The sequence below is a fragment of the Onychomys torridus genome, chromosome 7, assembly GCF_903995425.1.
Source record: "Onychomys torridus chromosome 7, mOncTor1.1, whole genome shotgun sequence".
Taxonomy (NCBI): Eukaryota; Metazoa; Chordata; class Mammalia; order Rodentia; family Cricetidae; genus Onychomys; species Onychomys torridus.
Window position 1 is genome coordinate 38,355,851 of NC_050449.1, and position 15,980 is coordinate 38,371,830.

General features: G+C 44.1%; 1 protein-coding gene across 3 annotated transcripts in view; it reads right to left on the reverse strand.

Annotated features, from left to right (window-relative positions):
- Ube4a (ubiquitination factor E4A) overlaps positions 1–6,077 on the reverse strand; it is a 37,678-nt gene extending 31,601 nt beyond the window's left edge. Inside the window, exons 1-3 of one of the 3 annotated variants that reach the window (XM_036192837.1) lie at positions 5,949–6,077; positions 3,861–3,952; positions 650–810 (exon numbers count right to left, since the gene is read on the reverse strand). In XM_036192837.1, the coding sequence (XP_036048730.1) occupies positions 650–770 (121 nt within the window). In that variant the 5' untranslated portion in view covers positions 771–810; positions 3,861–3,952; positions 5,949–6,077. Of the gene's footprint in view, positions 1–649; positions 811–3,860; positions 3,953–5,936 lie in introns of all 3 variants that reach the window. The other 2 variants (XM_036192839.1, XM_036192838.1) reach the window with 2 other exon arrangements.
- Between the last annotated feature and the right edge of the window lie 9,903 nt (positions 6,078–15,980).

A 15,980-nucleotide genomic window follows, 5' to 3' on the forward strand; every position in this document is an offset into this window, starting at 1 on the left:
CAATCTTAAATTCAGTTCCAAATGAGGAAAGACACTTTTCTGGCTACTGAGAGATTATTCTGAGGTTTTTTTTTTTTTTTTTTCCCCCATATTAAAGCTAAGGTTAGATTCTTAGCAGTCTGTCCTAAACAGCAGTGAGACAAAGGGAGCCCCTGAGCAGAACCAAAGATAAACTTCACCCGAGAAGTCTTCCCAAGTGCTGGCTTAAGAGCAACTCTTTTTTGTCAAGGATCAGAAAGCTGATCTCTTTATGATTCTCTTAAATCTGGTTCCCACCGCAGCTTGCTTGCCACGCCACCCTGGTCTCCTACGTTACAAAGCTGCTACTAGACACTAGTTTTCCCTTTAACCAAACAACCCGACAGCTTTGGGGTCACAGCTGTCATCTGCCCCCCTGGGACCACCGTCAGCTAGCCTCTTTTTATGTGAGTGAGGACAGCACAGGGGAAGGCCCCTCAGACAAAACAAGCCGAGAAAACCAACAGCAAACCAACGTCTGCCTTCAAACCAAGACAGACAGATAATACAAGCAAAACGACTTCAGCCCCAAACTTAAGTTCTGACCTCAGTTAATTTCCTAAGGAGCCCTTCCCCTGGTAAGGCCCGGCTCTGGGTCGTGGTATCTGCTGCCACTGGCACCTCTACTTACCAGACTGTTGCTTCAGCTGCTCTTTTTGGATTGCTGCAAATTGCTTGGCATCAGCCAGGGAGCCGAAAAGAGCAGCAAAGGGGTTACTTGAGATGTTGTTGTTATTCTCCTGGTCTGTCATTTCACTTTAGGGTCTCCTCCATCCAGCCTAGGGGGCGGGGCTATGCAAAGGACAAGAATTAGATTCAGAAGCACAGATAACACAAGCACTGGAGCAGACCCACCTTGTTCTTTTCCCATTTCTTAAGCACCACACATTTGAAAATGCTCTGGAGTAAGACATGCCAATTCCTGTTCCCAAACTTAAGACACATATTTGGCAAGATGGTTACAAACCTACCAACTGGACACAGCTAAAACTCAAAAGGCAATTCCCCCAGTAACTGTAACCATACATAGCACTGAGATGTACCACGAAAATTATGAATTTCCCATAAAGCTGGCAGACTAGTTTTCATTCATTCACATGCAGACGACCAGGTGGCACCAGCCCAGACCACTACAACGCAGGGCTGAAGCTGGGAATTCCTTAGCTAGACAGGAACTGATTTCTTCTTCTAAGAGGCAGGTTTTCTTACATGGAGAGGGGAGGGGGCGCTCAAAGTCACTATGTAGCTCGAGAGAACCTTGAACTCCTATACTTTCACCTAAGTGATAGGATTGATTACAAGCATGGACCACCATGGCTAGCTTGATACTCAGATCTGGAATGCTGAATCTGATATGAATGCTGGATCAAGGCCAGAATCAGATTAGCTGTATGTCTGTCTGTCTCTCATGTATATTAAGTAACCTAATTCTACTCATAGGTTTGAAATGACAGATCTGGAGCTGGAGAGATGGCTCATCGATTAAGAGCGCTGGCTGCTTTTCTAGAAGACACAGGTTCAAGTCCCAGCATCCATATGGCAGCTCACTACTGTCTGTAACTCCAATCCCAGGGCATCTGATGCCCTCTTCTGGCCTCCAGTCACCAAACATGCACATGGTACACAGACATATGTGCAGGCAAAATATCTCACACACATAAAACAAACAAATAAATAAAAACAAAAACAAAACTGCAGATCATTTTTCAACTAAAATCTAAACATTCTTATTTGATTTTTTTCCCTTTTCTGTTAAAATGGTATAGGATCTTATTTTATAGCCTAGACTGGCCTTGAACTCATGATCCTCCTTGCCTTAGCCTTTAGAGTGCTGGAGTTACTGGCATTCATTCTGCCTGACCAGTCTTTTTTGATTCTATACTAATTTTTACTGCTTATCTATTTTTTTTTTATATTCAAAAACCAAATCCAACTGTCAGGTAGACTGTCTAACATAAAATAGATAAAACACCTCAAAGATGAGGGGGTAGGAGAGGGAGGAGGAAGTACATTCCATCTACCGTTAGTTAATTAGTTCATTAGTCTGGGTTTTTGAGATAGGGCCTCACTATAAAGCCGAAGCTTCCCCGGAATTTGATGGCTAGCTTGAAACTTGTGCTCCTCTTGTCCTGCCTCCTGAGTGCTAGAATTACAGGAGTGCATCACCATTATATGGTCTTGCCAAGGCTGGCCCGAGTCCGTGATCCTCATTTCAGCCACCCCAGTGCTGAGATTACAGATAGGAACAAATCACCATGCTTAGCTTACCTTGAGTTCATGGAAGTAAGGTTCCTTACAAAATCATTTTAACAAAAGCGAATACAAATTGGGAAAGTTACCCTCAATTACTGGAGGAAGAGACTTTATATCACTTCTTGGCACTTCTGAGATATTTTGGTCAGTTGCTTTATGACCTCTGCTATTTTTTCCTGCATCAGAGCTAAAAGCTAATTAGCCATAGTGACAGCCAGTCAGTCTAGCCTCCTCGAGGATGGCGCATGGCTTTCCTACTCTAAGGAAACGAACTCTTAGATGCTGTTTTACTTTTTTTATTTTTGCCATGTATATGCAGTTGAACTTAATAAAAAATATCATATTTTATGTTGGAATTAACAGTCCTTGAGAGGATTTTCTCCCATGTAATCACTGGATAAGCTTAGTTCACCTCTAATTCATGTGATGCCATACTTAACTGCCTCACTGTTGACTCACTACCACTGTTCTGCTACCCCAAGGTATCCTGAACTCTAAAAGATGGCAAAAAGTACAGTGAACTCTTGGTAATATTCTGGAGACAAAATAGCATCTTTTTCCTCAATATCACCATAGTTTTCCCTCTGAGTATCAATTCCACTCAAGACATATGTCCAGATGCACTGATCTCATCCACCAGTTCCAAGAAGGGGGTAGAAAACAAAGTGACTGATCTAAGAATGAGCAAAAGACCCCATCAAGGCTTAGAGGAATCAGTGAACATCATCTTTGGACTTTTGGCTGAATCTATTAAGAAGGGAACTTTTTCTTCTTTGGTTGCTAGGCTAGTAAACCACAAGCCTAGGGTTGCCACCTTCCAGACTTTTCAGTTATAGAAGTCAACTAATTGCAAAATCTAGCTTGAAGTGTGTGTGTGTGTGTGTGTGTGTGTATGATACAGGTGTGTGGCATATATGTATAGAGCTATGGGCCACGTGAGGACACTGGTGTCCCTATTTCATCACTCTCCTTTCTCACTGGAGACAGGCTCTCTTACTGAACCTGAGCTAGCAAACACCACCAATTCTCCTGTCTGATTCCCTATAGTGCTGGGGTTGCAGGCGGACATGTGAACACATCTAGCTTTATGCAGGTCCTGAGGATTTAAACCCAGGTTCTCATGCTGGGGCATCAATAGCTCTGACCCACTGAGTCATCTCGGGCCTTTGCTGTTGTTATTGAATGAAGCAGGGTCTCACTGTGTAGCCCAGGCTGACCCTGAACTTATAGTGATTCTTCTGCCTCACTCTCCAAGATTAAAGGCATATATTGCCACACCTGGCTTGAGTAATTTTTAAAAATATAAATGAGCTGGGCGGTGGTGGTGCACGCCTTTAATCCCAGCACTTGGGAGGCAGAGCCAGGTGGAACTCTGTGAGTTCAAGGCCAGCCTGGTCTACAGAGTGAGTTTCAGGACAGCTAGTTACATAGATGAGAAATCCTGTCTTGAAAAAACAAAATAAAACAAACAAACAACAACAATAATGGTTTTTGCTTACCCTGCTAAACTCATCTTTTTAAAATGTTCTTAAAGCCAGTACAGAGAATTTCTTTCTCTAGAAACAAGGCTAAATGGTGTAACAACTTACAGGGAAAAGGAGGGCTGATCACCTGATGAAAATCTCTGTGGAGATTCCAGTTTAGATATAGTCATTGAGCTTACATATGTAAATAAAAGTACCTAGAAAGAAAAGAAAAGTCTCATAAAATGGAACCTTGGTATTTTGTTTGTTTTAAATTTCTCAGTTTGAGGACCATGGTGCACATCTGTAATCCTTGCACTTGGGAAGTGGAAGCAAGAGGCCAGTCTAGGCTATACAGCGAGACCCTGACTCAGAAATAAATGAAGGGTTGGAAAGATGGCTCATTTAGGATGGTTTACAGCTCTATTCGAGGACCAGCGCCTGGACCCCAGTACTCATAACTGGGCAGCTCACAGCCGCCTGCAACTCCAACTCCGGGGAATCTAGCAACCGCTTCTGTTCTCTGGAGGTATCCACACACTCTTACAGATACACATCCATAAATAAAGTTAAAAAAACATCTTTACAAGAAAGAAAGAAACAAACAAAAGCTTGGAAAAGTGGCTTAGCAGTTAAGAGCACTTGCTGCTCTTCTACAGGATCAGAGTTCAGTTTCCAGCACCCATGTTGGGCAGTTCACAACTTCCTGTAACTCCAGCTCTTGGGGATCCAATGCCCTTCTTTGCTTCTGGGGGCATCTGCACAGGTGGCGTGCACATATACAGAAACACACATGTACACATAAGCAAAATATCCTTTTAGAAAAAAAGAAACAATAACAGTAATACAAATAAACTAATCTCTTGTTTTCAGCTGCCATACAGAAACACACCCATCCCATTGTTAGCTTTTGGGATGGTACAAACCACCAGCTGTTCAAAGCCTTTGGATTTGATTTGTTTTTAATAAGCCTTCCTTGATAACAAATTTCACTCTGTATATCTACTGCAAAAGTCTACATCTATAAGAACTGTCTACCATTGGTCCCATAAATTTCTCCCATCCTCTCCTGATTTAAACTTTTATTTATGTAATGTTAATCCTTTAAGGCCACTATTGGCTCCTGTGAGCATACAGATACTTTAAGATTATGTCTGATCTGGATTTAAAGTAGAACTACCAGTAGTACTTTAAAACGGAGACTGTCGAAACCAGGCTCTATGGCTAGGATTGGGTGGGGGTGGGGTATAGTTCAGTGCTAGAGCATTTAGTATATACCAGTGCTTGTGTTCCATCCCAGCAACTCCCTGCCCACAGCCCAAATTAAGCTGTACCATAAACTCTCTATTTTGGAATTAAAAAATGTTTCCAGGCTAACATGCTCTGCCTAGAAATAACTTTAGTGCTACATACAGTATCGCAACAAAAAATCCTTATAACACCTTTATCTGCAAGCTAGAAGGACCTCATCAAGTGAAACACATATACGCCCCAACCAAAAAACAAAACAAAAACAAAAACAAAAAACAAAACAAAAACCAAATTTAAAAAAAGGAAAAAACCCAAACTGTAGCATCCTGTCTTAGGGAGCATTTTATAGTCTTCTCTCTGGAATAAAAAAAAAAAAAAGACAGCGAGACAAAAACGGATCCTAAAGGGAACACCACTAAATACAAAGCTTCTGAGTTGTGGTCACTCGATCTGAGAAAGGTTTTCTCAATCCAAGAAAAACGCGAGCAGCATCTCCGAAGAGTTACAGCGACAAGCCCGTCCCTCGCCATAAACATCAATGTCTTGCTCCATGCACTCAACTGGGTTGATTACTGTGGCTCTAGCGCCATTTCGTCCCTTTTGCATCTGGCTTTCTGTCGTCCACTCTATATTTTATCTTGGGGTTTGGCAAGAGATTCGTGGGCAGGAGGGAGACCCACCCACCCTGCGCAGGTCCTAGATAAAAGAAGGCGAAAGACAGCCACAGCCAACATTCGGGTCCTTTCTAGCAGGGTTTGGCAGAGAAGCACATGTGCAGAGACACCCGACGCTGGAGCACCATAAGGGTTTCCAGATCAGACAGGGTCGAAGTTCAAGAAGAGGGACCCAGGTCAGGCAAGGGAGAGCAGCAAGTGTGCAGATGCCTGGACTGGCAATTGCTTAGCTGAAAACCCCGGCCGCAGTCCCAACACTTTCCTCCTCTGAAGATACCTTCTGTCTTACCAGAGCCTGAAAGGGCAGCAACGACGACACCTCACAGCTACAGCGACCAAAAGGTTCCCACTTCCGACTCAGCAAGGCAACCGGAGCTGACATCATCGCTGAGCGCCGTGCCTGTCTGGTCTCTACACCGCGCCGGAAGCAGGGGCGTTGTCGGTCCTCGCCCACTAATGGCAGGCAAAACACCGGCAGGGCGCACGCGCACACTAGCTGGCGGCTAGCAGGGGGGGCGGGCCGGAAGTGGCCTTGGGATTGGGCGAGGCGACAAGGCGGGGCGGGGCGGGGCGGAGCGGGGCGGGGCGGGGCGGAGCGGGGCGGGGCGGGGCGGAGCGGGGCGGAGCGAGGCTGGTTCGGAGTTCAGTGGAATGTTAAGCTGGACCAGGGAAATCCATCTCTTGAGGGCAGATGCGATATTGTGACCTCTGGCTCTGGGCTTTCTGCTTTTTTCGCTCTCCCCTGTCCTATGGCCTTTTGGAGCCGATCCACTTACTCTTGGTAGTTAACAATACCAACAAAGACAATGTCTAAGAAGTTGGGTATTGGTTTTTTGTTTTTTTTTTTGTTTTTGGTTTTTCGAGACAGGGTTTTCTCTGTGTAACTTTAGAGGCTGTCCTAGATCTCGCTATGTAGACTAGGCTGGCCTCGAACTCACAGAGATCTGCTTGGCTCTGCCTCCCAAGTGCTGGGATTAAAGGCGTGAGCCATCACTGCCCAACTGGACTTGGTTTTATATATACAATGGTAACAGTATACATCCTACTAGTCTGTTTTGAGGTACACAAAATTAATGAAAGCAGCAAGAGCTAAAAGCACTGTTCACAAAATGAGAAAATGAGGGGAAAAATTGCAAGTCATAAGCAATCTAGGATTAATATTAAAAAAAAAAAGAATATATAAAGGCAGGCAAAAATCTTTGTGAGTTCAAGGCCAGCCTGGCCTATAGAGCGAGATCCAGGAAAGGTGCAAAGCTACACAGAGAAACCCTGTCTCGAAAAACAAATAAAACAAAAACCAACCAAACAAAAAAGAATATATGTAAAGAGCTACAACTCACTGAGTGTGGTAGTCCATACTTGAAATCCAAGCCCTGGGGAGGGAGGTTAGAGAAGAAGATCAAGAAGTTCAGGCCAGTATGGGTTACATAGTGGTTCTCAACCTTCTTTGACCCTTTAAGACAGTTCTTCATGTTGTGGTGATCCCCAACCATAAAATTATTTTCATTGCTACTTCATAATTACAATTTTGCTACTGTTACAAATTGTAATGGAAATATCTGATATTGCTCCATCCCCTCCCCCTCCCCCCAAAGGGGTCTCAACTCACAAGTTCTGAACTCCTGGGATACACAGATTCCAGCCTTTTCTGGGTTATGGGGCAAAACTCTCAAGAAGAGAAGGGCGATGGGGAGGGGAGAGAAAAAGATTGGAACCCTTATCTTTTAATTTAATTTATTTATTTTGAGTCAGGGTTTCTCTTGTGTAGCTTTGGAGCCTGTCCTGGAACTCACTCTGTAGACCAGGCTGGCCTCGAACTCTCAGAGATCCACCTGCCTCTGCCTCCTGAGTGCTGGGATTAAAGGCGTATGCCACCACCGTCCTGCACACCAAACTGTTTTCTAAAGAAGCTGTGCTATTTTAAATTCCCATCATCAAAAGATAAGGGTTTTGCAGGGCAGTGGTGGCACACGCCTTTAATCCCAGCACTCGGGAGGCAGAGGCAGGTGGATCTCTGTGAGTTCTAGGCCAGCCTGGTCTACAGAGTGAGTTTCAGGAAAGGTGCAAAGCTACACAGAGAAACCCTGTCTCAAAAAACAAACAAACAAAAAGCCCAAAAAACAGTTTGGTGATTTCTGAAAACATAGCATTATTATACAAATCACATGATCCAGTAACCTTAATTTTATGATGTCTCTTAGAAACTGAAAGTAGGGTTTAAATAGGAATTTGTCCACCAGAGCCCAGCAGTGTTCATAGTAGTCAAAAGGTCCAAACAACCCGAATGTCCATTAACAGGTAAATAGATATTAAAATAGATTATATAAGCCTAACACAAACTTATGGTGTTAAAAAGGAATAGCGCTCTAATACATGCTAAAACTGGATAGACCTTGGAAACCTTCTACATGAAGTAGGCTGGACACAAAGGGACACATGCTGTGTGAGTCCACTTATATGTAGTACCTAGAATTGGCATATTTATAGAGATAGGAAGCAGGAAAATGTCGCTAAGGGTTAGGGATGGGTTCAGAGTCTCTGTTCATTGTGATGAAGATGTTCTGGAAATGAATGGTGGTGACAGTTGGAAAGCACCTAACACTGTGGAATGGCACATGTCAACATGACCACAGTTTTCATCGCTGTGATAAAATACCCTTGGAAACAATGCCAAGAGGCAAGCATTGACTTTGGCTCTCACTTTCAGACCTTTCCATCTAAGGTCAGCCAAGCAAGACCTTACCCCTAAAACACAAACACAAACCAAATAAAAATAACAAAAGACTACAAAATAACAAATGTAGGGAGTCACCATTCTAAGATGGCACCGACTTCCTGACAGCTTTGCTGTAAACAACTCCATACTTGGCTGTGCTTGCTGGGCTGCGGGCCTCGATGCTTGAGCATGCGCGTATATGGTAATTTGGCCTTATGTCCTCAGCCTATCCCGTGGCTCCCCGTGCTTGCATTCTGGTGGGATCCAATCATAGATTGACCCGTTCGCTTGGTTCCCTATATAAGCAGCTGCCTTTTGGCTCTTGGGGCCCCTCACCTCCCGCTCTCCCTCAATCAAGAAGTGCTCCAATAAAGTGTGATCTGAGAAGAATCCTCGAATGGTGGTCGTTCTTCCTCGCTGGTCGAGGAGCTCGCCGCAAACAAATTTTATGTCATGCGTATTTTTTATCACATACGTAAAGGCACTGTGCAGTGTTTGAGTATCTACTGCGGTTCTACCTCCTAGAGACATCTTTTGGGAAAAAATTCAGGTGTGCATATGAGTGTGCATTTGTGATATGTGTGTGTGTGAGTGCAGGTGTGCAAATGTGTGTAGATCAAAGACAACCTTTGAGAGCTGAAATTTAGTTTTAAAAATTCAGCGTTTCAGGGCAACAGCGATGGCTCGGCAGTTCACGGTACTTGCTGCACAAGGCTGGTGCCTAGAGTTCAATCCCTGGAACCCACGTAAAGGTAGGAGGAAAGCAGCTGTCTTCTGACCTCCACGTGTGTGCCACGTCACACAAGTGCACATATGTACAGCATGCACACATACAATTACAGACTTGGTGTTAGAAGCAGGGCATGGTGGTACACATCTTGAATTTCAGTAGTCAGGAGGCAGAGGCAGGCAGATCTCTGAGTTCAAGGCCCAGTGTGGTCTACAGCGCCAGTTCCAGGGCAGACAGGGCTACACAGGGAAACCCTGTCTTGAAGAAATCTAAAAAGAAAATTGATGTTAGAGATTATGAATTATGAATTGGAGGTTAGCTGAACAACATAGGAAAATTCAAGGGCAGTCTGAATTGTACACCTTGTCTCAACAAAAATTTCAATAGTTAGAAGTTTTAAATATAAATCTTTCAGAGTGTGGTGGCACATGCCATTAATATCAATACTCAGAAGGCAGAGACAGATAGATTTCTGTGAGTTCAAGGCCACCTTGGTCTATCAATAGAGTTTCAGGTCAGTCAAGGCTACATAGTGAGACCCTGTCTCAAATATATATAAATCTCAATATTTACAAATAAAAATACAACCTAAAAGTTATAAAAGACAAATGAAATCTATTACATGTGAATATTTGAAAATGCACATAAAACAAAAGGAAAAATTTAAAACATCTACAAATACCACAAAAGATACAGTTTCCCCAGATATGTACAGGGCTGACAAAAGTCTATAAGGAAAAAAATCCCTAATCTGATATAAAAGAAAAACAAATGGTCGATTCTTAGCTTAATAAGGAAAATGAAAATTAAAACTCTACTGTGTGGGGCATGGTGAAGCATGCTGTAATCTCAGCACTTGGGACAAGGAGGCGGGAAGATGGAGCAGTCAAGGTCATCCTTTGCTATACAGTGAGTTTGAGGCTAATCTAGGCTACCTCACATAAACAACACATAAACAGAAAACTCACCCTACACTGAGATGCCCCCTTAAAAATCATATTGACTGTTGTGGAATATTAGTTGAAAATCTATTTGTTTATGCTGTGGAATATCTATTTAATGTTGTAAAGATGTGTTGCATTCTTTTATGTTGCATTTGTTTAACTCTGTAAAGCTGTGTTACTTTGCCTGTCTAAAACACCTGATTGGTTTAATAAAGAGCCAGACTCTCACTAGCAAGGCAGGAGAGGGATAGATGGAGCTGCCAGGCAGAGAAAATAAATAGGAGGAGAAATCTAGACTCAAGCGAGTGAGGAGCAAGAAAAGGAGGAGAAGAGGACACCAGGGGCCAGCCACCCAGCCACACAGCCAGCCACGGAGTAAGAAGGAAAAAAAAGATATGTAGGATAAAGAAAAATAAAAAACCCAGAGGCAAAAACATAGAAGAGAAACAGGATAATTTAAGTTATAAAAGCTGGCTAGAAACAAGCCAAGCTAAGGCTAGGCATCCATAAGTAAGAATAAGTCTCTGTATATTTATTTGGGAGCTGGGTGGCAGGCCCCCAAAAGAGAAAAACAAAAAACCACAAACAAATAAACAACATCCCCAAACCAACTCTAATGGGCACAGCTCAAACATCAGCAATAAACTGGTAACCTGCGTGCCCAGGAGCAGCTGGCACTTGTTAGCTCTGATTGGTAGTATACATTGATACAACTACTACAAAGTGAATTTTACTTGAATAAAATTACAGGTGCAGATATCCTCCAACTATACCTTTTATTCCTATTTGTAACTAATACTCCACACATGCTCAAAATGACATTTATTGTTAAAGCTGAAACAATAAAGCCCTAAAGACTACAAAACACAAGACCTAGGTGACAATCTCATGATTGTATTGTACTCCAGAAGCTCTCATTTGTACCTTTAGCCTTAATCCCTTTTAATAGCTTTTCTGCATTTTTTGTACTCTTCCTACCCGATTAGTATTAAAAACAGACTTTCTCATTTAAAACCATGTATATACCTTAATTTTTTTTTTTGTGGCAATCAAGTTTAATATCCTAAGACTTTGGAGAACCATTGCTGTCCATGAATCTATTTCATCCTGAAGAGTGACTATGTTTTCCTGAACAATAGTTACATGTTCCTTGGTCTGAGTAGAGAGCTGGCTATGTTGAACTTGTTGGCTGCCTATTGTAGCGGCATTTCTAGCAAGGGGTAGTAAAAGAATCTAAGGGGTGTAAGTATTGCAGAACCTCTTTTGGAAACTTGCTTCCTGGGAGCACATCTAATTCAGGGACCAAGAGTATGAATCTGTACCTGTCTGTCTGGCAACAGGTGTAAACATCTTCAGGGCAGGTGAAGTATTTGTGTGAGGACTGCTTGTTCTTTGTTTTGTTTTTTGAGACGGTTTCTTTTTGTAGCAATGGCTGCCCTGGAACTCACTTTGTAGACCAGGCTGGCCTCAAACTCAGAGATCCACCTGCCTTTGCCTCCCAAATGCTGGGATTAAAGGTGTGAGCCCTCACTGCCAGGCAGAACTACTGTTCTTTTAACTGGTCTGGTACAGTCCTTTTGATTTCCCAAAAGTTGGGCTTTTCCTATGACCTGATTGGGTGGCCCAGTTAAACACGCCCCTTTTGTGTTGTTAGTCAGGTTTTGGTTAGTGATTCCTACTCCAGTATGAGTAACTTGGCTTCCATGTAAACATGTCCAGCAGTCATGCCTTAGGCAAAGAAGCTCATGGCCGGCATTTATTAAAGCCAGCCTTTTAAGACATGTCTTTCTCAGATGAAGGGTTTTTCTATGGTCAGTTTCCACATTATTTTTCCTTGGTTCCCTCCAAACAAAGGCCTGTTAAGACCTTAACTCCTTGTTCCTCTATGGGAGGGTCTTGCAGGCCCCTTTCACAGTGAAGTCCACTTATGAATGTCACAACCAGTATTTAAGATAAGACCAATAGATCCCTCTCCACAACAATCCACAAGTGTTCTTTTGTCTTCTGGCCATTTGTCCATAGACTGTCACTAGTTGGGGACATCTCCACAAGGAATCACAGTCTGTTTTACTGGTGTGGGCAGTTTCATCACAGCATGATGAGGTCAGAGGGATGATCTAGCCTTGTCTACTTCTAGTAGAAGCATCACCCTAAGGCACTAGGGTTGCTCTCCAGACTAATTTATGTGACAAGGTCAGAGGCTGAGTAGGGTTGGCTTGGATGTATGTCCATGGGATTAGGAAGAACGCAGAGAGGCAGAGTAGGAGCCGAGCTGTTACCTCCACTCTGAGATTGTTGGAGCTGGTCAATTTCAGAGGGTAGTCTGGGTCAGCTCTCACAGTGCGTTCTGGCTTGTGTTCACTTAAGCTTGATGTATCCACAGCTTGACACCTGCAACTTCAAGAGCTGAGGAGGTGGGAAGTTTTTGTGCAGTGTCAGCCAAATCTTTCAAGAGACCTTGGAGGCAAGTGTGTCCATACTCTTGGAGGTCCTTTGAGACCTTTGGGAGCAGTAGAGGTGGGTGGCCAAATATAATTTCTGCTCTTTTTTACATTTTATGTTTTGGTTTTTCAAGATGGGGTTTCTCTGTGTAGTCTAGCTATCCTGGAATTTGCTCTGTAGACCAGGCTGGCCTCCAATTCAGAGATCAGCCTGCCTCTGCCCCTTGAGTGCTGGAATTAAAGGTGTGCGCTCTCAAAAGGAGAGTAACCATATTTGAAGGGCATGCAATGCACCCTAATTTGTTCAAGTGGGAGGATTTCTGGCCAGGGAAGTTTGTTTCTTGGCAATGTTTGACCTGTGCCATTTAAAAAGTTCTATTTATTCTCTCAACAAGGTCTGATAATTGAGGGTGGAACTGAATGTGCAAGGTCAAAGTTAATTCTCTGTGCAGGTAGGAAGAACTACCCAGCCTGAAAAAGTACACACTATAATCAGCAAGTATGGGCACCCTCTGCTGGACTGAACATCAGTAAAGCCCACCTTTAGATGTCTCAATGGATAAAACTCCTGGTTTTGTGTCAGTGTGGGGCGCCTTGGGTCCCCTGCTTGAGATTGTTTCAAGCACAGTGCAGACAGGCTTTGCTAGCTTGTTGGATCAGTGTTGGCAACCTTGTGACCATCAAATATCTTTGCAACAATTCTTGGAGAGCAGTTTTTCCAGGAGGGTTGCTTCATGAGCTTGCTGGACAAGGTGGGGGGCAGTCATATCAGGTATTTTTCTATTTGTAGCAGTAACCAGCCAGATCTCCTAATTCTCAGTAGCTCCTTAATCAGTTTTCCCCCTTTAGTTAACATGAGGAGGGCTCTGGGAGCACAGGGAGTGTAAACATACCTAACATACCTCATACCTTCTGGGGGATAAAGAGAGGGAGCATAGGGCTATGTCTAGACTCAAGAGGGCAGCCTTTTTAGCTGCCTCATCTGCCAGCTGGTTTTTCCAACTTGCTCAACCTTGACTCCTTATGTAAGCCTGACAGTGACCACTGCCACAGTCAGGGGCCCAAATTGCTTCTAGGAGCTGGGGGATTCTGTCTCTGTCTCTGTCTCTGTCTCTGTCTCTCTGTCTCTGTCTCTGTCTGTGTGTGTGTGTGTGTGTGTGTGTGTGTGTGTGTGTGTGTGTGTGTGTGTATGTTGTGGAGCTGAGGATGGAACCCAGGGCCTTGTGCTTGCTAGCCAAGCGCTCTACCACTGAGCTAAATTCCCAACCCCCCCTTTAAAAAATATTTATTTATTTATTGTGTATACAATGTTCTGCCTGCATGTATGACTGCAGGCCAGAAGAGGGCGCCAGCTCTCATTACGAATGATTGTGAGCCACCATGTGGTTGCTGGGAATTGAACTCAGGACCTCTGGAAGAACAGCCAGTGCTCTTAACCTCTGAGCCATCTCTCCAGCTCCTGTCTCTGTTTTAAACTTCTTTGCCCCCTGAGGTAAGCAGCCCCCTTTCTCGATATATTGTCATTTTGAGTCTCTTGATGCGAGGGGGTTGTAGGCTTCAGTCCTATCTGTTGAAAGTTCTGTATCTAAATTGGGGAGCAACTGGACCTCTAAAGTCTGGCTGTGAGGAGAAAATACCTTTTATAATTTCTCTGCAATCATGGAGGGGCTCTCCCTCCTCTCCAGGCAAGTATGAGGCTGGATTATACAGATGCCGTCATCTGGGATGAGGGGAGGACCTAGGGTTTCCATTAGTCGGCACACTGGAATGGGCTCATCCCTGGAACACAGTGGTCCAGAGTCTGGCAGAGCCGCCACCAGATGAGGTTGATCAGCATGGCATCAGGGCAGATGCCACTGCAGGGGCAGGATCAGGCGGTCTTGCCTTGGAGTCGATAGGTAAGCAGCAACATGGGCTCCATTTCATCCTCTGGAGAACCTAGTGGGAGTGCTTCCTTCCTTCTTCAGGCTTACTAGTTTTCACACGACTGTGGGGGCTCACAGAGGGACAGTGCAAACCCCATGATGAGAAGAGTTCTCTACCCAGGAGCTGGGGGACTTTATAGCTCTGTGCTGGTTGCAGGACAACTTAAGGTCTAACTAGGGGCCACACCCATATCCCTGTCACCTCTTATCACTGGAGGTGAGTGGCTATTCAGGCTCAATCAAGCCCCATAGCCACAGAGCTGTAGGACCATTACAATCATTCATCATGCATTCAGAAATTATACATCCTCATTTTAAATTCTCAGTCTATCCATTTCCCTGGAGATCAATCTAACTTTTTCTTAGAGACCAGTGCCACCTTAGTATCCCATCAAGGCTACGGATGCAAAATCCATAGTGTGATCAACCCCACGCTGTCTTTCCTGCCTATCTCCCTGGGGTCTGGATGTCCCACCTAATCTCAACCTTCTCCCACTTGGAAAGCCAGTCCTGGGTATCTCAGTCTCCTTGGCCACTGGAATGGGACCCTAGAATCCCATCAGGGGTGCATGCTTCCCAGTTCCAGAGACTTTTGGTGGACTGAGTAGCCGCTTTCTGGACCAACTGGGGTCAAGGTGAAGGAGGTCCCACCAGGGGTCTCCAGCAATGTTGCTGATATCTTTCTGGAGTAAACACTCCATCAGCAATGGGAGCACAGTGATGTCACCAGCGGATGGAAGCCAGGACAGCTCCCGAGAGGCCTCCATCCAGGTCCAGTTTGTATTCTCATCTTATACTTGAGAACCACAAGGTGGGGTAGGCAAGCGAGCAACTTTTTACAGAAGCTATGTGGCAGGCAGCAGGTTGTTAGGGGCAACGACTCATTGATTTTTTTTTGTTGTTGTTGTTGTTGTTTTTTGTTTTTTGAGACAGGGTTTCTCTGTGTAGTTTTGCGCCTTTCCTGGAACTCGCTTTGGAGACCAGGCTGGCCTTGAACTCACAGAGATCTACCTGCCTCTGCCTCCCAGCGACTCATTGTTTTAGCTGTTTCTCATTGTCCTTCTGTTCCAGGGAGCAGGTGAAATCATGCAAATAGGCAGTACAAGTAGTGCTGTAAGTGAATCCATAAATAAGTCAATGGCCAGTAATTGATCTTTTCTACCTTATTCTGCTTCATAGTCTTCAGGTTGGGTTAGGAGAAAATGTAAGCTATGTAGTGTTAGATCATTGGTGTGAAGAATAGGGAGGGGAGAATAATGCGTACTTGAGAACTCGCTCTTCCGTGCTTACCCAAGAGCATGTGTAAGAAGCTCTCTTGCCTGTGGGGAGGACTGCCCTGTGGCCAGGGATCCAGGGGAAGGAGACCTTTAACTACATACTACATATATAATTCACTGAGTTTTTATTTATTATTATTAAAGTGTGTGGGATATGTATGTATGGGATGTATATATGCTTCACATGTGTGTGGAGATCTGAGAACGACACGGTGGAGTAGGTTCTCTTTTTTTGACTTTTTGGAGGATTCAGGCTTGTGTAGCGAACACTTTTACCTGATGAGCCAC